Here is a 9,664-nt window from a genome sequence, read left to right on the forward strand (position 1 = left end):
TTCATAATTGTATAATTAAAGTGATATAACACGTGGATCAGTAATCCTAATTAAAATATACATGCATAATCTTAATTAAGGTGCTGTGATACATACATTTCACTAAACCATTTAAGGGAGAGCAAGTTATATAGAACAAATTTTTGTGATCACATCTCAGACGCGATTCTGATTTGTAGAAAATTTTTTTCGGTGCACATAATTAACTTATTTCAATTATAAATTTAATATTTCAATTTTCCAGTTTAAAAAAATAGATCCACAAGAATCAAAAGAGTAAGAACGACGCAAACCAAAGCTTTGGAAATATAATAATCAGAGTGGTCACATATTTCCGGCTAATTTCTAGGCGTGATACCTATTCTTTATGATGAATCTGCTAAAATCTAAATTGTATAAATGCCATTATTTTTATTATTATTATCCTTATATACAAATTACTAATAAGGTGAGACGTCGCAGATATGAAATATGTTGGAGGTCACTTTGTAGGGTAATAAATCCGGAAATAAAATCTGAAGCTTAGGACACCCCCTTTGGAGAACAACAAGAAATATTATTAATATGAAACAAATTTCCCGTTTTATTAATATTTCGTTCCAACTTTCCAACTTAACCACTCAAGATTGATCAATTTCATGGAGTGTGGGTAAACTGCATGCTGAAATTTCGCATGCATGGGTCAAATTTTGTGACGCGGAGCAACATTATCACAAGAAATTTATGAAATTCAGAAGAACGGAGACTTTCGATTTCGTATTACGAATTTCGGAGAAGTTAACGAGTCCCACTTTTGCTTATGATCTTCCAAAAAATAAGACTCAGACAAAAATAAGATCAAGCAGGTTAGACATTTCACCATCTAAAATTATTTAAGCTGAATACATTCATTATAATATGCAACTTTACATTAAGTACTCGTAATATTTAAATTAGATCATTTGTCAGGTATTAAATTAGTGGAGAATATCGCTTGTGAATTTGGTACACACTTGTGTTCTTTCCCTGACAAATATTAGCAACGTTTAAGTTGATTAAATGCAATAAGCATGGCTTGTGCTAGAAGTAATGAAATCTTCTAGACGGCTTTAAATATTTATTATCCCTAACTTATATTGATGGATTATTAGTTGGTGTAAATTTGAGTTATCTTGTTTGTTTGTTTGTTTGTTTAGCGTTTATTTATGTGTTATAACTCGATCAGTACATATCATGACTGATGATCTAAGAGTAACTTTAATCAGCTAGCTACATTGGCCCAAGCTTTTAATTATGCATGGTTTCGGTTACAAGTTCCTATTGAATTTTGCCAGCTTAACTAGAACAATCCACATACCAAAGCATTTTCTTGTCACGATGGATACATACATTACCAACGTCCGTTTTTAGAGTAGATTAATGAAAGTGACATGGTCTGATTAATACAGAAAGTTTGTATAACCAGAGGTGTCCCTCGATCAATGAAATTTGATCCGAACTTGATCTTCAGCATTGAACAAGAGCGTAATTGTCTCCTGGTCAATCCCCTCTCATTAACCCGTTCCATCAATTTCTTACCCAAAGATTGCAAGGTTTTTTGCGACGAGCTGAATATCAAGGATGCAAAGGTGACAATTAGAACATTGAATATTGTTGTGTCAACCATCATTAAGGGAAATACTAAGAATCCAGGCATGGGGATGCTACCGTGCAGATTTATGGATACGAATTGTCCAATTATTTGAATCGATGGGCAACAGATAAGCATAGCAGGAAGGATTTTATCCGAGGTGTACGGATTCATTGATTTCTCCAAGATTTGGATGCAACGGTATAGATGAAGACTGGTGTCCTTGTCACGACCGGTTTGAATTTTTTCAATTTCCCTGAAATTTTTCAAATATACTAAAAACGCATTAACACATCTGTGAGAAATGTGCATTAAATCTTCGAAAAATAATTATATAATCTACAGGTTATAATTCTGTGGTCAATTTAGAAAATGGTTTCGATTATGCATGAATATCATGAGTTAAAAGAATATGATCTGCAAATTTAAATAAAATATAACATTTCGTTAGAGGAGACGAAATTTCAGTGTGAAAGGTTTAAGTTCTTGAAAAACGCTTAGTTTCAGCGTGTTAACAAGAATTTTAGCTCGTTCATATCCCCAGACTGTAGTTTTCATCGTTTTCTAAATCTCACCTTTGTAATATCTTGATGTAGGTGAGAATTGTGACAATTCCTTCGAAGATTACGTGCAGGAACCAAACACAACAAGCGTACATGACCTGTACAGTCATCCAAACTTCAAAGATTTGAATGCATTTTTCAACCACGAATCTTGTTCCAAAGCCTGTTCTTTGTATTGTCTGGCAGTCTCGGAACATGGACAGGATGAAGGGCGAAGTGCACGGGGCATAGTTTAGAAGGAGCATTTGAAACAATGGAATTCCAGAAGAAGAAATGTCCAGTAAGATGTTCATTATCCGCATAATTTTCTCTCCAAGTGTCGGGGGTAAGTTGGGAAATCCTGTATAAAATGCATAGAATCGGACTAAGTAAATGTACTGGATCAAATTACTCTTTAGTCTTAACTAACAATGCGAGCTGCATGGAATCGTGAAATTTGTTACCGATCGGTATAAATTATCCTACCGGATCGAAAGAAATATGTATTTCGACGAAATTTTGTGTTACCCTTCTCCATATTCGACATTGATTCTGATATCTCGCATCGAATTCCCGTATAATCTCACAGTCACGATTTATAAAACAATTAATTTGAACGAAAATATTTACCAGTTAAGACATCCCTTTCGAAATCTAGAATTGCATTAATGATTTGAATAGGGGCAATGTCCAGTGAATAATTCCACTTCCCAACAGCGCCAAGAAGGTACACCATGAAAAATATGCCACCTTGGAAGTTTTCCGCAACCGATAGTTGTCCACGACAAACGTTTAGGAAGAGTGCAGTCGTATATAGGACAGAAAGGATGCCTTGAGATTGGAAGAAACGGTTCGTCCAGTTCGATTTACATCTGGATAACCGTTGAGATTCGTAGTTAAATTCGAAAGGAATGCAACGCAGGAAGTTGCATCGTCTAACGAGCAATTTTAGGGCGGGAAGAAATTCTGAGGTGAACATTGTGCCCTCTAAGAATGGTTTGAAGATAAAATATGCCAGCAATTTATATCCCAAATTTGAACTTTGTATGCGATCGATGACTCGTGGAGGTATCGAATAGAAGTGGTTTTTAACTGCAATAATTATTCCAGGTTATCCGATTTGATTATCATTGAATGACGAAAACATGCATCTCCACATTAAATGTATCGATTCGAGGTTTATGCTCGCCCACTTAATTTCGTACTTGTATATGCATTCCAAGTGTTTTCAGGAAGGGTTTTTCTTAATCAAAATAGTCTTGATTAAGGTGTAATAGATGTGATCGATTTCACTCAAAGTTAAAGTCAAAATAATACCGTTATAATACGTGGCTCTACACCGCTGGCTACGATCTTATCGCCAAAGAGTAAAAAAATTCTTGTCAAGTCAAATTTGATACTTTGCTGGTAACAATTTTTTTCCCGCATAGTGAGTGCTAAATTTAAATTTCGCACAATTATTTGTTGCTCCTTGGTGAGCATTAGCGCCACATATTGATTACACGCGATGGCGATTTTACTACCAACTTATTTTGAATTTATTAAATACCCAGGTATTAATTTTGAACGATTTCTCGAGCTCACATCTCTGGCACGTTTATGATTTTAGGGTTAGAATTTTTTGGCTTTTCTACTTAATGACGATGTTAGAATTACAAATTACAAATTTCAGTTATCTAGTGTGGATAATAGAACAAACAGAATCCAATGAGTCAGATAGTCTCAAATTAAAAACTATTCAAATATGATAACATCTATATCACAAGGACTACAAGGGTCAGAGGTAAGAGATTTCAGGTAACTTGGACCTAACCTACTAAATTGTAAATAAAGGGGGCAAAGCGAGGATGATATTCATACGTGCACACTGTAAATAATTTCGTAAGAATCATTACCGGATTTCACAAGTATATTACTCTACCAGGATGGTAATGACATGTTATACCGTGTGGTAATAGCTTGTTAATAGAGTTTTATCATACCGGTAACGAATTTTTACCACCTGGTAAAAGATTATTACCAACAAATCATTACCTGCGTGACTTTACCAGATTGTTTAGAGTCCATGTATGTACGAAAAAGGGGCTTAATAATGTTTAAGGTTATAACGATGAATCATTTCTGGATCAAGGTGGCTGTAAATTACACTTATTGATTAGAATAAACAAGCGTACTTTACAGTCATCTCGATTACTTCATGGAGTATTTAAAAAAATCTAGTTTTCGAAATTTTTAAAATTTCAAATTTCTCGTGGATTTGCTATTTCATCAAAATCCAAATCGGATCAAAAATTTGAAATTTCCAACTTTTTTGAAACTGAATTTGTACTTTGTGTGGGAAGTAATTCTACCCATACATGTTTTTCATTTTTTGAATTCGTGCCAAAATTCAAAAAGTTACAGAAATTTTGAAACCCGAGGTTTTACCTGGAAAAAAGTTTGAAATCGCCACCACGCGCTCAAATGTGAGCATTGGAAAAAGCAAAAACACGGATCCATTAATTTCTGACCACGATCAAATTAAAATTGGTCCCATCAGGATCGGAGGTTTACATGAGAAAACCTTCCATTGTAAGTAGCTATCCAAAAAATCATATTAATATCGCAATAGCACAGTAGAAAGGCGAAGGTATATACCGGGCGTCAGAATATATGTATCACTGTTAGCAAAACTGGAATGCTAATTTAATTAAGAAATTCACTTAACATATATGTTTACCGATCATCTCCGATGTAAAATCATCTGTGTAAATAATAATTCCTTGTGTACACAATATACAATTTATAAGAATTTATTATCTTTTAGTATTTAACACAAGCACAAAATCCATAAAGTATATGTTTCCTATTATTAGAAAATTACTGTGTTCAGTGCAAAATGTCTTTTAATAAGCTTAATAGTATCCTCTTCAAAAATTGTAGCAAACGATCCCAAAAACAAATCCCTTTTATCCGTCGGAATTCTCATCGCGAATAAATAAATTGCCAAATCTTTGGTACAATAAAATTTGTCTTTAGAGAGGAGACCTAACTCTTCAAGGGTCTCCTTATTTATCTTGATATCTCTCCCACCCTCCGACCTATTGTAGTCCCTTCCCACGAGTACCACACGTCGTGACCCTTTATTTTTTATCTTTCGATAAATGATACAATCCTGACATAGGTTCGACCCGTTTACGCAATTGTGATCTTCAAATCTTATCATAACCTTTTCCCAAGGCACTTTCACCTTATCAGAAAACACAAATTCTGGATGGGTCCACCTCCCTTGATAGTCATAGTAAAGGGTCCAAGATGCCCCACGATCGAAATTTTTCAGATAATCTGGACGTTGAAAATTGTTTCCAAAATCGACCAATAACATTTGCGAAACTTCTTTCCAGAAATGGGCAGTTTTTGTTCCAAGGACCTTCAGACTGCAGTTTGCATTCCCTACGACATCCTCAAACTTGAACTGTATCACGGCTGCCCCATATCTTTGCTGGGTTGCGAAATTGTATGCATCAGAATACTTTTCGATTGGCGATAATTCAGCAGATGATAGCGCCACGCCACAGTAAACGAGGGGAAGGGCGTCACCTGAACGGACACTTCCTTCAAGGACAATACCGTCCGCCACGGCATCGCCTTGCCCGAATAATATTTGCCATAATAGGCGTGATGATGTAGCATGCCTTAACGTGGTAGAGGGACCAGGCGAAATTTCAATTTTTCCTATAGATTTTGGAATTGGATCTGTTTTCCATTTCCATTCTCCCTTGGTTCCTTTGCTTCCAAATATTGATTCTAAAATAAAGCAGGTACTTGTCTTTTTACAGGAATCAAAGAGTAGGGAAATAATACATATTGTGATATATATACTTACCTGGAATTTTTAAAATGGGTTGTTGCACAACTTGATTTGCTTCATTTAACTCTTGCATAACGAGTAAATTGAAAATAAATCGTGTCACTACGTTACAAATTTTTTTATTTTAAGTATAAAAAATGATGTATGTGTGCTCGCAGAGATTTACTTTTCAACAAAAGCCTTGTAATCTGTATTACCTAAGTTGCATTGAACGGTATGAGTCACATTGTATGACTCACATGCAGTCTTCCGATATTTGCACTTGCCCTGCGTGAGTTTGGAGTGTTTCTGTATTATCTATGTTTCACATAGTTACGATTCGTAACTATGTATGTCAGGCAACTATGTCACGAAATTTTATCAATACAAATCCTGTGCTTATTATTTGATGAATATAAATAATGTGCAATGATATGTAAAATTCAGACTAATATAACTCAAAACATACATATAACTTCATATCTTGTTAATGTATTTTACAAAACATACACCGTGAATAAAATGTGACTGACAATGCGCAGGAATGATGTGCTCAATTCATATGTATCTATACATCAATATAATTTAATGATGCATACATATTAACGGCGTAAGAAAATAGTTCAATTATGCACGAAATTTGGAACATGACTAAAGTTAAAATTAAAATTATACAAAAAATTAGGAAATTTGGCATCTTTTTTTCATCCATTTTATATACTTATTTGTCTGTGTCAAATTAGCACAAAGTTTATAGCCATTATTTCATTTTATTCAAAATCTTGACTATGTTCGATTTTCGCATTTTTATTTAATGTATCATACTTTCAAACACACCTTTCTTGTTGGAAGCTTGGTAACGTTGTCGGTTGTGATGACAATTTACACACATTGCCCATACAGGCCCTCCGGGTCCAATAAAGCTGTAATCGACCGAAAAACTTGGCAGAAAATTAATAATCCAACCAAATAACCATGTGTTCATAAATGATGTTCATACATACATATTTAATAAACCGTTACAAACGCATGTAACTAAGGGGTGAAACCAAGTGCTGTATCCACGTGCACGTCGTTAACGTTTAAAAGTTTTAACTGCTGAAGCTTTCAAGTTGTAAGTGTTAGAGTTTTAAAGTTTAGCAGTTAGAGTTTTAACTCTTTTAAGGGTTAAACGAAAGTTTTGAATTTTGACCTCGTCCACACGGTCATCGTAGGTCAGAATAGTGATTTTTGAAATTCCCGCCCAAAATAAAGTCTAAATCGGTCAAAACTAAAATTTCGACATTTTTGACCGTATGCCTCATGACCGTGGCGCCAAGACCGTTTGACCTACGAGGTCAGTTAAAGAACTCGTCATTCCAATAAAAATTATATGTCGAATGGCGTCAACAGAATTTGAAAAAGTTGATCCGTTCGAAAGTTAGGGCACGAATAGACGGACAGACGGACGGACGGATATAACGATCTTATAAAGGGGTTTCACCTCTTACTAAAAGCATGCAACTTGTTTTACTGAGCCTATTGAATTCTGATAAGTTCTGTAATCATTAAAAAATATTTTATTAAGGAAAATATAATGCTTATCAAAAAGGAGATTTTTTGGCTTGGTCGATTATAATTACAAAGAGTCGCTAACTTCATGGTTTTTATGTATTACCATAAAACTGAAGAGGTTGGACAGTTGCAATATATCAGCAAATAATACAATATACTTAAATAAACTTAAGATTCGCACTATTCAAAATTTATTTAAAAAAAAACTTGGAGTGGAACTTGGTTCACTAATTTTGAATCACTTTCATTTATTAGACAAAAATAGATACATTAGTTTGTGCTTATCGAAATAATGACAGACAAACTCGAGTGCCATTTTTTATCTTTACATATCGGATTAATCTAATTTGAACATAATTTTGTTTAATTAAATAGATTTGATGACTGCACTTATTTAAAGTCCAAGAGCAGCAACCACATCGATGCGTCCGTGACCTGGAGTTTTAAGAATACAATAAGTTTCCTTAATTTTGCAATTATATGGAATAAATTGGAATAATAATGCATGAAATATTTTATACCGAAACCATGATTCGGGAAATCTCCATTTCCTGGAAGTCCACAATCCCTGTCAGAATTGGACAACAGGGGCTGGGCAGCGTTGCTTGTAAGAGCGTCATAAACCTCGTCAAATCCCCAACTTTTGGTTGGCGGACAGCAGAAGTGCAATAGCTCCCGCCGTGTGAGGGCAAGCCTGTTATTCACAATTTCAGAAATTTGTCAACCCAGAAAATATACAACGTCACAAGCCATTGAAGTTCCAGAAAGGTAGACGTAATCGTTACGTCCAGTTCCGCACGAGAGGATGTCTTCCCCTGGTGCAGAGACGTCTGGTTTCAGCTCCCCCTGTGCGTTTGGTCCTCGAGAAGAAAACCAGGCCAGGCCGTCGGTTTCAGTCGTGGCGCCAACAGAGATAAGGTTAGGCTGATCGCCTGGAGAAATAACCGTGTTACACAACGGTCCATTGTTTCCAATCGCGAAAACTGGGATAATTCCGGCCGCCCGCCAAGCAGAGATGGCAGCATTATACCAAGTCTCGCCAGATCCACCGCCCCAAGAGTTGGAGACAATGTGTGGTGTTGGGTTTGCGGTAAGAACCCACTCGGCGCAGGTGAGAAGCTGATATTCATATCCCCATCCAAGGTGGTTAAGACCACGGCAGGCAATCCATTTTGCAGCGGGAGCAACACCAACGCCATTCTCACGTCCGAGGATGGTACCAGTACAATGTGTTCCGTGTCCGTGAATGTCCGTTGGTTCCAACGTGTCGTAGTACGGATCCTTCCATGCACCAGCGTATGCCTCGGTAAGGGCCACGTGACCAACATTTACCCCGGTATCGATGACAGCAACAACAACGCCCTCTCCTTGTGTAAGGTTCCACACTTCAGTGGCTCTGATTTTGTCGACACCCCATTGAACGGTTTTGTTAAGGTTGTTATATTTATGGACGTGCAGGGATGGCATTATTTGGACGACGGCGGGCTTCCGGATAGTAAATTCTCCTGGGATGGCGGCCAACACAGCTAATGTTTGGGAGTTGAGTCCCTTGACGTGGATGACGTTGGATCCCCAGAATGCCCTAGTTTCTAAGCCGAGTGATGACGCGACGGTTAAGAAGGGAGACTGGGTAGCAGACGTGAGACCTTTCAACGCGGCGACAAGGGAAATAGCTTTAGCGTCCCCAGAGAGAGAGGAAAGCGATGGATTAGCTTCAATTTGCTCCATGACCTGGGGAAGTTCGAGAATTGCTGAGAAAGTCGAGCCTGTCCGAATTTCAAAATAAAGGGAGGGGTCGACTGTTCCGGACATGGCGACTGCAATGGTAGCAGCCAGGATGAGAAAGGACTTCATGGGGGTGGGATTTAAGAAACGTAAAAGTAAAACTGTGAAAAGTGACCAACTTCGTAGTTGGACTGCTGATTGAATGTGATGGTTTTATGATAAATTTAAACCCCCCGTCACCCTTTATATACCCCATCTATGTTATTAATGTGGCAGGTGTTTTATTCCTAGAAATCTAAATTGACAAAATTCCTTTATTTGTCTCATTTTAGTATTATTTGTATTAAAGCTGTGTCATAAATATAATTAAAACAGGTTAATTTATATGATGGGACAGTTTTACTT

The 9,664-nt window shown here is 36.6% G+C and overlaps 2 protein-coding genes across 3 annotated transcripts; both read right to left on the reverse strand.

Moving 5' to 3' along the window:
- Positions 1 to 4,913: 4,913 nt before the first annotated feature.
- On the reverse strand, positions 4,914 to 6,318 carry LOC110857239. Of its 2 annotated transcripts, XM_035857852.1 has the most exons (3): positions 6,199 to 6,318; positions 6,017 to 6,103; positions 4,914 to 5,937 (listed from the first exon to the last, which is right to left on the reverse strand). In XM_035857852.1, the coding sequence occupies exons 2-3, from the start codon at positions 6,072 to 6,074 to the stop codon at positions 5,003 to 5,005; spliced, it is 993 nt and encodes a 330-aa protein (XP_035713745.1). In that variant the 5' UTR covers positions 6,075 to 6,103; positions 6,199 to 6,318; the 3' UTR covers positions 4,914 to 5,002. The 2 variants fall into 2 exon arrangements, with proteins under 2 accessions (XP_035713745.1, XP_021961548.1); XM_022105856.2 differs by having other exon boundaries at positions 6,017 to 6,299.
- Positions 6,319 to 7,761: 1,443 nt separating this feature from the next.
- Positions 7,762 to 9,664, reverse strand: LOC110857139 (bacillopeptidase F). The gene is made up of 2 exons (XM_035857960.1): positions 8,056 to 9,664; positions 7,762 to 7,969 (listed from the first exon to the last, which is right to left on the reverse strand). Exon 1 carries the CDS (start codon positions 9,386 to 9,388, stop codon positions 8,255 to 8,257), a length of 1,134 nt encoding a protein of 377 aa, XP_035713853.1. The 5' UTR covers positions 9,389 to 9,664; the 3' UTR covers positions 7,762 to 7,969; positions 8,056 to 8,254.

The sequence above is a fragment of the Folsomia candida genome, unplaced genomic scaffold, assembly GCF_002217175.1.
Source record: "Folsomia candida strain VU population unplaced genomic scaffold, ASM221717v1 Fcan01_Sc018, whole genome shotgun sequence".
Taxonomy (NCBI): domain Eukaryota; kingdom Metazoa; phylum Arthropoda; class Collembola; order Entomobryomorpha; family Isotomidae; genus Folsomia; species Folsomia candida.

What these genes read in the sequence shown, in the direction of transcription:
- LOC110857239 (XM_035857852.1), bottom strand. Translation starts at nt 6,074, where the DNA reads ATGCAAGAGTTAAATGAAGCAAATCAAGTTGTGCAACAACCCATTTTA. An exon ending in ACCCATTTTAAAAATTCCAG is followed by an intron (nt 5,938 to 6,016) that starts GTAAGTATATAT and finishes GCTTTATTTTAG; the next exon opens with AATCAATATTTGGAAGCAAA.
- LOC110857139 (XM_035857960.1), bottom strand. Translation starts at nt 9,388, where the DNA reads ATGAAGTCCTTTCTCATCCTGGCTGCTACCATTGCAGTCGCCATGTCC.